The sequence below is a fragment of the Neovison vison genome, chromosome 1 (genome assembly GCF_020171115.1).
Source record: "Neovison vison isolate M4711 chromosome 1, ASM_NN_V1, whole genome shotgun sequence".
NCBI lineage: Eukaryota > Metazoa > Chordata > Mammalia > Carnivora > Mustelidae > Neogale > Neogale vison.
In genome coordinates this window covers 274,809,332-274,823,189 of record NC_058091.1, presented here as the reverse complement: position 1 = coordinate 274,823,189, position 13,858 = coordinate 274,809,332, and the positions used below count along the sequence as shown (strand labels likewise).

Genomic DNA, 13,858 nt, shown 5'->3' with positions numbered 1-13,858 from the left:
GAAAAGATCATTCCAAGCAGAGAAAAGAGCAAGTGCAAAGGTCCTGGGGCAGGAGCAAACTTGACATTTTCAAGGAATTGAAAGAATGCCAGCGGGGCAGAGCCTAGTGAGCGAAGGGTGGTAGGGGATGAGTCAGGGATGGAGTGGGCCTCTACTGCGAGGGTGATGTGTTCTTGCTGAGTCTGATAAAGTGCAGTATCAACAGCCTTCAGGCAGAAGCCAAATGAGGGGCCAGGTCATGCTGAAGGGGTAATCAGGTGAGGTTTTACACAGGTGTTAGCGTTTGAGTTGGGCCATGATTATTGGGGCAGGGATCGTCATGAGGAGAGGGCATTCCAGAAAACAGTGAGTAAAGATCAGATTCTAGAGGAAAAGATCATCAGTAGGAGGGACACGGTGGCCATCTGTCTGTCTCTGTACCCCAGGTGGCTCGCATTCCCATTTGCTAACTGGACCTCTGTCTCTCTCTGCAGCATTGGGCCTGAGCACTAGCCTCACTGAGAGAGATCTGAAAGAGGCCAAGGCCCGCAGCCAGCAGATCGCAGCCCAGCTCACCACCCCTCCCAGCTCCAACTCCCGCGGCGTCCAGCTCTTCAACAGGCGCCGGCAGAGGGTGAACGAGTTCACCTTGGAGAACCACAGCCGGAGGGGACAGAAGCCCAGCCAGGAGTCCCTCCAAGCGCCCCCTGCCAGCCCCGCAGGCTATGCCTCAGGGCTCAGCTTGAGTCCCACCTCACTGCCTGAACCAGGCCCTCCAAGGAACACCAGCAGCCAGAGCCCCGACGTAGGGGTCCCTGTTCATAGCATGGAGGGATGCTCGGAGAAGGCCAATTTGCTGCGGCACCTGGAGAAGGTGGCCAGCGAGGAGGAGGAGGTACCGCTGGTGGTTTATTTGAAGGAGAATGCCGCCCTGCTGACGGCCAATGGGCTGCACCTGTCCCAGAACCGAGAAGCCCAGCAGAGCCCAGCAAGCCCGCCGACGGCGGAGGTCCACAGCCCGGCTGCAGACGTCAACCAGAACCTGTCCTCACTCAGTGGCACCCTCATCACACCGACCTCGAACAGCAACCACAGCCTGCCGGCTGCAGACATCAACCAGAACCCGCCGGGCCCTGTCACCCCACAGAGCCCGCCGCTCTCAAGCAGCCCACAGCCCTCGGAGGCTCAGCTCCCTCCCAATGGCACGGTGTCCGATTCCAAACCCGGCACCCTGTGTTCCGGCGGGCAGCCGCCAGAGCCGGCTGTAGAGGTGAGACCCAGCACGCTCCTGATTGATAAGGTGTCCGTGCCACCTACCACCACCAACACCTTCTCCAGACAAACAGCTCCCCTCTCCAGCTCTGGGACCCCGGCCCCAGATTTCATGTCCAGCTCCCTGCTCATCGATTTACGGCCCAGCGCCCCAGCCGTGTCAGCGGAACAAGAGACATCTGTGTGGGCAGCCACGGCCACTCCCGCCAAGCTCTACAGTGAGGTCCACTTCACGCTGGCCAAGCCCCCATCAGTGGTCAACAGGACCGCCAGACCCTTCGGCATCCAGGGTTCAGGAAGCACCAGCCAGATAGAGCGGAGCCCCATGGTAGAGAGACGACATCTCGGAGAGAAGGTCCTGACTCCCCAGCCCTCCAGCATGGCAGACAGGAGCCCTCGGCCACAGAGACACATGATGTCCCATAGCCCCATGGTGGAAAGGAGGTCTGTGGCACAGCGAAGCCCAGCCTTGGAGAGACGCCCTTTGGGGAACTTCACCCCACCCCCGACCTATGCTGAGACCTTGTCCACGGCACCCCCAGCTTCCCGGGTTAGGTCTCCCCCTTCCTACTCTGCCCTTTACCCCAGCTCTGACCCCAAGCCTTCTCCTCTGAAGGGCCAGGCCGTTCCTGCCAGCAAGACGGGCATATTGGAGGAGTCAATGGCCCGCAGGGGCAGCCGGAAATCCATGTTCACCTTCGTGGAGAAGCCCAAGGTGACCCCGAACCCAGACCTGCTGGATCTTGTGCAGACGGCTGATGAGAAGCGGAGGCAGAGGGACCAGGGGGAGGCAGGCGTGGAGGAGGAGCCCTTTGCACTGGGGGCCGAGGCCTCCAACTTTCAGCAGGAGTCAGCGCCCCGGGACAGAGCCAGCCCTGCGGCTGCTGAGGAGGTCCTCCCGGAGTGGGCCTCGTGCCTCAAGTCCCCACGCATCCAGGCCAAGCCGAAGCCCAAACCCAACCAGAACCTGTCCGAGGCCTCCGGGAAGGGGGCTGAGCTCTACGCCCGCCGCCAGTCCCGGATGGAGAAGTACGTCATCGAGTCCTCGGGCCACACCGAACTGGCCCGCTGCCCTTCGCCCACCATGTCCCTGCCTTCATCCTGGAAATATTCCACCAATGCTCCTGGCGGCTTCCGAGTGGCATCCCGGAGCCCAGCTCGGACCCCGCCCGCCTCCCTCTACCACGGCTACCTGCCCGAGAATGGGGTCCTGCGCCCCGAGCCCACTAAGCAGCCAGCCTACCAGCTGCGGCCCTCGCTCTTCGTCCTCTCGCCCATCAAGGAGCCTGTCAAGGCCTCGCCGAGAGCCGCCTCTCCTGCCAAGCCGAGCTCCCTGGACCTGGTGCCCAGCCTCCCCAAGGGGGCCCTCCCGGCGTCCCCAGCCCTGCCTCGGGCCTCCCGCTCCTCACCGGGCCTCTACACCTCCCCCGGCCAGGACGGCCTCCAGCCCACAGCCGTGAGCCCGACCTACAGCAGTGATATCTCCCCCGTGTCACCCTCCAGGGCGTGGTCTCCCCGCGCCAAGCAGGCCCCCAGGCCCTCCTTCTCCACCCGGAATGCTGGGATCGAGGCTCAGGTGTGGAAGCCTTCCTTCTGCTTCAAGTAGAGGACCCCACAGGGATCCCACTGCCTGGCAGGACCCCCCTCTCAGAGGGCTGGATGGAGAGCAGATGTGGCTGAAAGTGGCACTGAGCTGAGGGTCAAGAGTATGGGGCCTCGGGGCTCAAAGGTCGATGCTGCCACCAGCTAGCTTTGTGACTCTGGGCAGGTCGCCTCTGCTCTCTGGGCTGCAGCTTCCGCAAGGGTCATTAGACTCCATTTCTGACGGACCCGCCGTCCCATACTGGGTCGGGGGGAGGGCAACGAAGAGGGAGCTCCCCTGGCAGGCCGCAGTGAGGCTGGGGGCTCCCTCAGGCCTTTGTGAGCTGTGGGGATGCCAGCGTCTTGCTGGGGAATGGCCTAGAAGGGGACCCTCCTGTGGGCTTCCGGAACAAACAGCCGGCCAGTGCCTCCGTGCAGCCAGCCAGCCCTGGGTCCGCCTCCTCAGCTGCCCCAGCTCCTGGCATCCTTCTGCCTGTCGCTGGCTTCTTACCTGCACTGGCCTGTCTCCTCCACCTCTGCCTTCCGGACGCCGTTTCCTCTCCGCTGCTTCAGAGAGCTCTGTCCTGGCCACCACGTTTTCTCCTCTCGTGGGTTCTTCTGCTGGATGAGGACTTAGCCTGCCACTGCTGTCTGATGCTTTCCGTCCCGGCCCTCTGCTCCCCTGCCTCCCTGTCCTCTCCAGACACCTGGCTCTGCGCTGGGGATGAGACCTTGGTCCCGGTGCCACCTGGCTGGCCCTCTGTGTGCTGGGGTGTGCGAGGTCCCGGGGAGTCCCCGAGAGAAGGCCGTGCAGGTGTGGGCGTGCAGTGAGCGCGGCCCCTGGCAGCGTACCCATTGGCTAGTCGGGCTTCAACCTCAGCCGAGATCTGCCCCACTAAAAGCAACTATCTCTGCGTAGTGGTGGGCGCCGCAGAGAGAGGCTGGAGGGGAGGGTCTGGTCCCATCCTAGCCTCCCCTTTGCTGTGTGAGTCCAGGCAAGTCACTTTCCCTTCCTGGGCCTCCGTTTTCTTATTTACCCAGTCAGTGCCCTTCCAGCTGTGACCGTCCGTGAGGATTGAGAGAATAAGCCGGTGCTTTGGGAGAAAGGGCTTCTAATTGATAAGACAGTCCCCTGGGGAAAAGAGGAGGAGGCAGTGGGCTGTTGGCCATAGAAGGGCTGGAGATGAGAGGTCTGTGAGGGCGTCCTGGGGAGGGTACTGCTGGAGGAAGCCGCTGCAGGAGGCCAGGGAACCAGAAGCCCAGGCTGGGACAGCCTGGAGACAATAGAAGCATAGGAAGCCAGGGCAGGAGCACAGCCTCGTGGTGGGACCGAGAGGGAGACCTTAAGGTTTTGAGGAAAAGGCTGGGATTTAAGAGATCTGGATTCTACCAGATTAATTCCATGTGTATCCTTGAGTCTCAGTTTCCCCATACAGTGAGGATACTGAGTCAGGCAGGGTGAGGTCTTCACCACCTCTGACATGTTTGAGGTGAGCCAGCCCTGAAACCAGACTCTGTTGGGGGTGGGGGGTGGTGGTGTGAGAATACAGACGAAAGAGGCAGAATTCAGATGGAAGCCTCCCAAGGCTGGGGGCCGAGCACCACCCACTCCCTCTTCCCCGGCCCTATTTCTGGGCTCCCCAGTGGGGTGAGGGGTGGTGGAGGCGGTGCCCGTGCTGGGCCAAGCCTGCAGTTTTCGTGAGCTCTGGGCTCGTCTCCATGGGAACAGGGGGGTGCCTTCCTAGTGAGTTCATTCTGCCTGAAACTGGGGGGCATGCGTGGGGGAGTCGTAAGTGAGCTCAGCTTCTTCATACCGGCCCCCTCCCAGGACAGAGTGAAGCCCCTACCCCAGACCCCTGATCCTTTCTACCCCTGAGGGCCAGCAGCGCAAGAGCCCACCCTCCATCCTGCAGCTCCCGCGGCCAGGCTGGCCGAGCTCTTCCCCTAACTTTGTTTTCTCTCCTGTTCTCAATACACTCAGCCTCAAATCTGTCTTGCTTCTTTCTTTTTTCCGCGCTCCCTGGCTGGTGGTCTGGGTCTCCCCCCTTCCTCGCTGATTCTGGCCTGGGAAGGGGGAGTTGGACGAGTCCGTTCCTGTGTGTGAGCATGTGGCGTGTCTCCGTGGGCTGTTTGTGACTCTGGTTCTGCTGTGGGTACGGATGTATGGTGGCTTGGAAGCCAGGGCTGCCCTTTCTCTTCCCTGGGTGAGGAAATTCTTTTGTTTTCTCCTTCCTCCAGAGTTTGGCCAAAAAGCTTATAGAGCATGGGGGAAAACCCACAGCCCCTTACAGTCCAGGTTTGTTTGAATTCTTTGAAAGTGGAATGTAAATGCCTTTAGCCAGAGCATATACTTTCTGGTTCCCTCATGCCCCCTCCCCCCTCTCCGTGTTATCTTAATCTGGCAGTTTCCCATATTCATCACCTCCTAGCTCCTGAAAAACGGCTTCTGCCCCTGGTGGAGAGGAACAAGCTGGCATCAAGAGTCAGAAGAGGGTTGTAGTCCCCACCTGACTCCTTGTGTCAGGTGGGGACACAAGGGGTTGTCCTTAGACAACCCCTTCTCAACTCTGGGCCTCAGTTTCCCTTCCCTCCAAGGAAAGGGGCTGCAGAAGGCAATCTGGGAGCTAGTTCCATTTGGTCTTTGATAGTTCCTGTCTGACTGCTCTGCCTAAGCTTTCGCCCCACACACATGTCCTGCAGTGGGGCTGGTGCTGGGTTAAGTGGGCGCTGTTTCTGAGTTTTCACCCATGTGCATTTCCAGGGAGTTTTGGCTTATATAAGACATTGAGGGCTTTGTCAGAAAGTGAACAGTCCTGATTTTTCACAGCTTTTCTGTACTGTGCACCCCACCTCCTGCACTGCACACACAGAGTCAGTACCCAGACATGGCAGTTCCGATGAGGTCAGGCTCTGGCCCACCTCCAAATGATGCGGAACTGCTTACCACTGTCCAATAGTCCACCCCAGGCTTGGGAAGTCAGTTCTGTTGCTTCTTCCTTCCACTGGCTGGCCTAGCCATCCCCTCGTGGCCACCGAAGGCAGAGATAACACTTAGAGATTTCAGACAGGTATAACTCTTCCTGCCCCAGCCTGCCCTTTTTCTAGCTTCAGAGCCCTGGTCCTTGTGCCCCCAGACTTGTGGACAGGCTGGGATCAATTACTCTTGGCCACATTTCCCATAGCTGGGCTGATTGAAAGCTTCCTGGGATGTGTCACAGACAGAGAAGGTCCCAGTGTCTCTGGCTCACACAGACATAGCTTTGATCCTGGGAGTGAAAGGGATGGATCCTATGCTGAGCTTTTTACCTTTTCAAATTGATGATTGGGGTCTTGGTTGTCCCCAGGAGGTCCCTAAGGGTCCCTCCAGCATTACTATCCCATGAAAAATCTCCTATACGGACTGCTGTTTAAAGGACCCCATTCTGAGTCAGGTCATCTAGTAGCTGCTGCATTGTAGGGAGAAAACATAACACTCCTTTTGATTGGGAGAAATCAGATTCTGATTGGATGAGAGGCTGACAGGCTTGACTGTGGCTGATTACTGATTGAATGAAAGAATGGATCCATGAATGGTTCTAGATTTTGATTGGGCAGAAGACATTGAAGGGACTGGCTAGGTCTGGACTCTGAGAAATGACTGCTGGTGAATCTGGATTGGATTGAAGGCTGAGTGGACTGGTTTACTTCTGTAATCTGATTGGATGAAGAGTTGGAAGGTTTAGCAGATACAAGCTGAGCATGATTCCCAAGCCCTCCACTTTCAAACCAGTTCTCCAAACTGCTTTAGCATGGTGTGGCCTTTGAGCAGAAGGTAGTCACACACAGTCACACACACACATATGCACACATCCTGATGGGGCAGAACACACCAGATAGTTATTTACATCTCTGAACTTCATTTTCATCCTTGTAAAATGGGTGTAATAATGCCAGCCACCACATCAGCATGCTGTGAGGATCTAATGGGGGAGAAAGGATGACATGGAAACTTGTAGACTGGAAAGTCCCTAAAGAGGTAGGAAACAGGTGTAGTCGTGTATAGCAGAGTAATGCGTTATCTCCTCGAAGATGTTCACCAACTTGGCTTCACCGACTCCTCACTCTCTACCCCATGCTGGCAAGAAATCCAGTCAGGAGAGCGTGCTGCCTAGCGCTTGAGGACCCAACTTCCTTTTGTGTTCCCATCTGTTAGTGGGAACTTCCTCTCTGCTCAAGGCCTACAAGGAAAAATTAGGAGGTGACCATGGCAACATGGCAAGGGGGTTGGGGCAAAGAGGGCCTTTCCCTAAGTCCTTAGTAATAATGGCCAATATTTTCACTTTAAATTCTTATTTATTTTTAAAGATTTCATTTATGTATTTGAGAGAAAGAGAGCACAAGCAGGGGGAGTGGCAGAGGGACAGGGAGAAGTAGGTTCCCTGATGAGCAGGGAGACCTGAGGGGTGGGGATGGGGGCTGGATCCCAGGACCCCGGGATCATGACCTGAGCGGAAGACAGATGCTTAACGGAGGGAGCCACCGAGGTGCCCCTCGTTTAAAAATTTTAGAATAGATAATACATCCATAGCTTTCAAGAACCTAAACTAATATAAAAAGTAATACATGAAACCTTTATTCCCACTCCTGTGGCTGCATACCTTGCCCTGTTGGCCCCATGTCCTAACAGCAGCCCACTTTGGTTAGTTTCACGTGTAGCCGTCCAGTGTTTCTTTACGGTAACTAACATCTACTGAGAGCACTGACTCTCCTCCATGGAATCTTTCAAGACATATCATATTCTTCTACATGAATTATGTCATTTAATCCTCACAACAGCCCCCAAAGTGTAGGTGCTGATATTAAACCCCCATTTCACAGAGGAGGAAACTGAAGCCCAGAGGCTTCCAATTGCTTCTGCTGCTGTAACAACTTGCCCGCGTTCATTCCGCAAGCAGAAGGGCCGGTCTCGGAAGTCAGCGTTCTTAACCACGCGTCCCCTGCCTCCGGGTTAAGCGCAGGAGCAGGTGCGGACAGCTGCGGCACCCGGCGTTTTACTGCAGGCACTTCTTTCCTGGCTTGGGTCGCTGCCCTCCCGACTCTACAGTAACAAAGTAGACGCAGTCGCTCCCGAATCCCGGGTCTGGAGGAGCCCAGCACTAACGCCTGCCCCGCCCTCTGCTCTCTCCCCAGGACCGCCGGGAGAGCCTGCCCACCTCCCCGCCCTGGACGCCGGGCGCCTCCCGGCCCCCCAGCAGCCTGGACGGCTGGGTGAGCCCGGGGCCGTGGGAACCCGGCCGGGGGAGCAGCATGAGCAGCCCCCCGCCGCTCCCGCCGCCGCCGCCCATGTCGCCCTCGTGGAGCGAGCGCTCGGTATCCCCGCTGCGACCCGAGGCAGAGGCGCGACCTCCCAGCCGCCAGCTGCAGGCCCTCCTGGCGCGAAACATCATCAACGCCGCCCGGCGCAAGAGCGCCTCCCCGCGGCCGGCGGGCGCCGAGAGCCTGCGGCCCTTCTCGCCGCCCGGGGCGCAGGCGCAGCCACCGCGGCCGCCGCCGCCGCCACCGCCGCGCCTGCGCTCGCCGCAGCCCACACGGCCCGGCCCCCCAGTCGCCGCCGCTCCCGGGGCCACGTTCTCCCCAATCCCGCGGAGCCCGCTGCCCGCCGGGCCCTCGCCCTGCGCCAGCCCCCGGAGCCCGCTGCCCGCGACGCCCCGGCCCTTCCCCTACCGCCGCTCGCCCACGGACTCCGACGTGTCCCTCGATTCCGAGGACTCCGGGGCTAAGTCGCCCGGCATCCTTGGCTACAACATCTGTCCTCGCGGGTGGAACGGCAGCCTGAGGCTCAAGCGTGGCAGCCTCCCCACCGAGGCCTCCTGCACCACCTAAAGCCTCCCCCGCTCCGGTTCCATCCGCACCCCGGGAGGGCTGGGCCAGTAGAAGAGTTGTGGGGCTTGGTAGATTCCAGCGTCCCGTGCGAGGGGCGGGTTGGGGGGGGCTGTAGGGGGAGGATGGAGGGTAAGGTCTGGCCGCTTTGGACGAGGGGTCAGGGAAGGAGTGCTCCGGGCTTGGGGCTGGGGTAGAGATCCAAACTTGGGTGTAGCCCTTATTCTGTCATTCAGGCATTGTGTGACCCTGGGTAAGACCTCTCCTCTGTCCGACCCTCAGCTTTCCTATCTGTTTAATGGGACTTTGGCCAAAACCATCTGCACAGGTCTAAATTCCCCCTCCCCTCCCATCAATACACATACAGACACGCACACACACCTGCCTCTAAAGAGTCAGGGTGTGGTATATATGGACCCCTAGACTTGCTGCAGTTCAGGGTTCCATACTCCTCCCTCCCTTCCTGGCTCTGCTGTCTGGAGTCTGGCAAATGAGGGGTGCTCACAAGATCCTAAGCCTAAGTTCCCTATCCAGGCCCTGGCTTGACCATCCGCCTGCCTGGCACCAAGTCCCAGGCAGGAGCAGCTGTTTTCCACCCGTTCCCAGACAAGCTCTATTTTTACCATGATGACCTTTAGAGAGGTCTTCCAGGCCAGCTCAAGGTGCCCTGGTGGCCCCTTGGGAGATAAGAGGTGGAAAGATTCCTCTTCCCAGATCCTTCTCGTGCTTTTTCAGCCCCCAGCTCAGACTGTTGGGGCCTCTTATGTGCCGCCAGAGGGGGAGAGCAGGAAGGTAATGGCTGACATCCCCGGCCCCAGGACTTGGGCCTCCAGGAATGCTATAGGTGCCTCCAACCTACCTATCTCTCCTGGGCCCTTTCATGGCAGGTTCCAGGCTCAACGCTGAGCTGGGGAGAGAAGAGTTGATAGGAAGCTATCTGCTCTCCTATGACTTTAACCGGTGGCCCTGAGTTTGAGGTTGCCCACTTGGAAAGGGGGAGGCAAGAGTTCCTTCTTACGGGAGATATTCAAGCAGGAGCCAGGATGCATAGAGGAGATTCTAGTAGGAAATGGATTGGCTCAGATGACCTCTGAGGGTTCTTCCAGTCCTGAAATGCATTGCATGATGTTAGGGAGGGAGGCAGATGGTGGTGGAGGATTGGTTGGGCAGAATTTGGGGGCAGATGGGCATGGGTGGGTGAGTGAGGGGTTAGACTAGGGTCTGCCTGTGTTTTTTGCTCCTTAGGAAATACCCCTTGCTCAAGTTAGGCTCCAGTATCCATATCATGCCCAGATGGCTGGACACTGTTCTGCCCCATCTCTTTCCTGTTACACTCTGGCCTAGCTTGTGCCTCGGGCCCAGTGACCCTGAGGAGCCTGGCTGCAGACTGGTCTGTCCGTTAGACCTGGGTGGTTCTCGTTCCAGTCCCCAGCAGGGACGTGGGAGGAATGCGGCTAAATTCTATAGTTTCCAGAGTTGGCTGGTGGTGCCCTCTAGAGGTTCAGAATATCAGCTTCAGGGTACTAAGTGCAGAGGAGGGTGGGGGTGGGCCACTGGACTTGGCTGAGGATCAAAGAGATGTGGGAGAAAGGATACCAGGATGTTGCTAACAGTGAGGGACCGAGTGAGATTTGGGTATAGGGGTAGACTTACCCACCTATCAGGTGATGCTAGACCTGGAGCTCCTATGTAAGACTAGGGAAAGCTGGGTTCAGGGTGGGAGAAAGTTGGGTGGGGGTCTTTAGAATTAAGGAGTGATCCCAGAGGGTGCCTAGGGCCTAAGGCTTGGGAACACAGGCCTTGACAGTGGGAAGATAAGAGAGTGTTCCCACTTGGTTGATGATGAGTGACCATATTGAAGTCCCCATCTGCTTCAGGGTTCCTAGTAGCACCGGAGACTGGGAATAAGGGCCGCTTTCACAGAAGAGACCCTATCAGGCCACTGGTTAATAGAGGGGCATAGAAAATCCACTTCTGCCTGCATTTCCCTAAAGAGCCAGGAGGCAGCCCTGGAAAGCTGCAGTTCTGCCTGGCTGGTCTCCCTGTCACAGCCTTCCCCCCCACACCCCACACCCCCACCCCCATCCTCCCCTCTAGCCCACTAGAGACTGCCTGTGTTCTGTCTCTTGCCTCCTGTAGAATTCATCTCTGGCCCTCAATAAATGCTTCCTGCATCTTTCCGCCTCTTGTGTCATTTTCAGCTGTGTCTAAAGCCCCTCCTTCTCCCCCTGCATTCCCAGGGTTGAAATCCTGATCCTGTCTTCTACTAATTGGGTGACCCTGAGCAAGCCCGCTGCATAGCCAGCCTCAACTTCCCTATCTGTGCAGGGTGAGCTGGGTGAGGTGGTATTGCCCTGGTCTTCCCTACAAGCCACTGTCACTGGAGCAGGCAGGGCCAAGCTGGGCCAGGGCCCAATGCTGTGCGGCAGGTTCCTTCTGGCAGGTTGGGGCTCCATGCAGGAGGAGAAGTCCCTACAAGAGGTCCCACCTGAGTCCAGGTAACCAAAGTGAGCCCGGAACCCAGACCATCTGGAATGCTCCTCACCTGATGGGGGTGTCCTTTGTCCCGAGAAAGGGTGACCCCACTGTGAGGCGAAGCCTGCCCTGGGAACATCCCTCACCTTCCTCTCTAAAAGCTCAGGCCCAGCAGAGGCGGGGCACAGGAACCGAAGGGGCAGAGCGTGGAGCTCCTGGAGTCCTCAGAGCCCCGGGTTCTTCCTAAGGGCATGTCAGAAATACAGCCTTGGACAGTCAGTCCTGGCACACAGGGACAGGTGCTGCCCGTCCTGGACTGAGCACACCCTTGCCAGCCCACGCTTCCCTGCAAGTGACCCAGTCTTTATCTTCAGCCAGAACCATCCCCTCCCCGAGCACAACACCGCCCTGCCTACTGGCGATTCCCATCCCTGACACCTCAAATCAAGTTCATCCCAAACTGAGCTGAGAAGCCACCACCACCCCAAGCTGTGCCCCCTCACCTTCCTCAGTCACTCAAGCCAGACTGGCCTTTCCCTCACTGCCCACATCTCATCTCGGAGCAGGACCTAGTGATTCCCCAGCTACTCCTCAGGTCCTCCTCCTCTTCTCCATGGCCTCTGTCCCTGTCCCCTGCAGCCTCCCCTTCTCCCACCTGACCACAGGCACATCTTCCTGCCTCCAGACTGGCCCCCTCCAACTCATTTTTCACCTAGCAGCCCAGAGATATATTCAGAAAATGCCAGCCTGACCGCTCCATTCCACTGCTTTAAACTCTTCAGCAGTCCTTTCTAAAGCACACTTGCCTTTGGCAAAGCCTGCTGTGATTCTGGCCCACATGTTCGGCCTCAACTCTCAGCTCCGACCCATGTCTCAGCTCTGAGGCAAGTTCTGGCTCTGCTTGCGGACCCCTGACATTATTCCACACAACATGGCCTCTGCCCGCAAGGCCTCGGCCCCTCTGCCCACTGAACTCCCTCCCACTAACTAGCCTCCCAGGCCCAGATCAAATATCTCCTCTGGGAAGCACCTTCCCCATACCCCACCCCCCCAAGGCAGAGCTGATGGCACCCTCCCCTGGGTACTCCTAGAGCATTTCCCATCATGCATTGCAAAGGCTTATTTTTGGGTCTGACTTGGGCCTGGCGGAGCTCCTTGAGGACAGAGCCCTGCCTTATTTATCTTCCGTCCATCGGGACTCAGTGCAAGAAGGTGGAGGGAGAGAGAAAAGGAGGGAGCAGAAGGAAGAAAGAAAGGCAGGAAAGAAGAAATGAACAAGTCAAGCAAGGATATCAGGGGAAAATTCATTGATTCATGCATGCATGCATCCATTCATTCATTCAGCAAATAGCGGTTGAATTCCTATCAGGCCCCATTCTAGGTATTAAGGATACAATTAGCAAGCTCAAGTGACTGGCAACTGACTCACCATTCCCAGGTGACTCTGGTGTGTGTGTGTGTGTGTGTGTGCGTGCGTGCAAGCCCTTCCGTCTGCAAGGGCCTGCTGCCGGGGCACCTGTCTTCCCCACGGCCTGGTGCTTTTAGCATCTGTCCCTGGATCCTGTTGCAGCCCGAAATAAGGCTGTGAGCCACAACAAGGCAGGACCGATTCTTGATTCTCATCTGCTGAGGCCAGAGCTGGCTGCAAGGGCGTGCCCCACTCAGACTGGACCAAGGACCACCAGCACCTACACGACCACTCAGCTCTCAGCTTCCCGACAGAGGTGTTAATCTTGAGGGCCTGACATTCCCTCCTGCACACTGTGGTCCCGCCACTCAGGTACCAGGATCCTAGGGGAGCTTGAGGAGCTATGGGGTGTGGGCAGAGGTGATGAGCCAGCTGTCAGAGCCCCAGCCCCCAAGCAGAGGAAGGGCCCTGCCAAGGGTCTGGGAGCTTGGGGCCTCTAGGAAGCCTGGTGCCTGGTTTGGGAGGGGCGGGATTTAAGCTCTAGATCATTCTAGATTAAATGGGAAGGGATGGCTTGGATTCAAGGTGGGCAGAGGTAATGGCTCTGGGTGGGACTTCAAGGTCTTTAGGCTGCAGAGGGAAGCGGGGCCCCTGACAGTGGGATGAGGGCCCTTCCCAGGGTCTGCGCATGTCTGTAAGGGGAGTGTTTATCAAGAAACAGACCCGTGCACTTTGGCCTCCTGAGTGGTCACAGTCGGAGTTCAGTTCATGGCCCTCACCCCAGATGCCTGCAGACCTGCTCAGATCCGATCTGGTTTGCGGGGTGGGGGATTGTGGGTGCCCTGAAGCCCATCTGTGGATCCCATGATCTAGGCCAACCTTCTTATGCTACAGAGACACGTGAGGGATTGAGGCACAAACCTGGGGAGCGGCTTGCTCACAGTCACAGAGGAGATCGGGGACACAGATTAGACTCCAGGTTGCCCAACTCAGTGCCCTCAGTGCCCCCAGGGCCGTGTGTGGGTTTGGTGTACAGATGGAGACAGACTGTTTCTTTCTAAAGGAAGGAGTGTAGAAAAACCTGGAAGCAAAGCACAGGGGTAGTCTGTCGGGAGACTCAAGAGCTCTGGCTTCTCTCCTTGGGGCAAGTTAGGGAATCTGGATTTGGGACCTGCAGGGATTCTCTGGGGCTCTGGACCTCATTCTGTTTGTAAATATCCTCCAAGGTCTCTGGAAAGTGTCATGAGGTGCAAATGGGGAGGGGAGATGGAGGAGGAGACAGAG

At 57.7% G+C, this 13,858-nt stretch overlaps 1 protein-coding gene across 5 annotated transcripts in view; it reads left to right on the top strand.

The window, feature by feature from the left end:
• SYNPO (synaptopodin) overlaps positions 1-10,871 on the top strand; it is a 37,008-nt gene extending 26,137 nt beyond the window's left edge. For all 5 annotated transcript variants that reach the window (XM_044231325.1, XM_044231341.1, XM_044231348.1 and 2 more), the window contains exons 2-3: positions 474-2,827; positions 8,002-10,871. In XM_044231325.1, the coding sequence (XP_044087260.1) occupies positions 474-2,827; positions 8,002-8,694 (3,047 nt within the window). In that variant the 3' untranslated portion in view covers positions 8,695-10,871. The remainder of the gene's footprint in view (positions 1-473; positions 2,828-8,001) is intronic.
• The last annotated feature ends 2,987 nt before the right edge of the window (positions 10,872-13,858 follow it).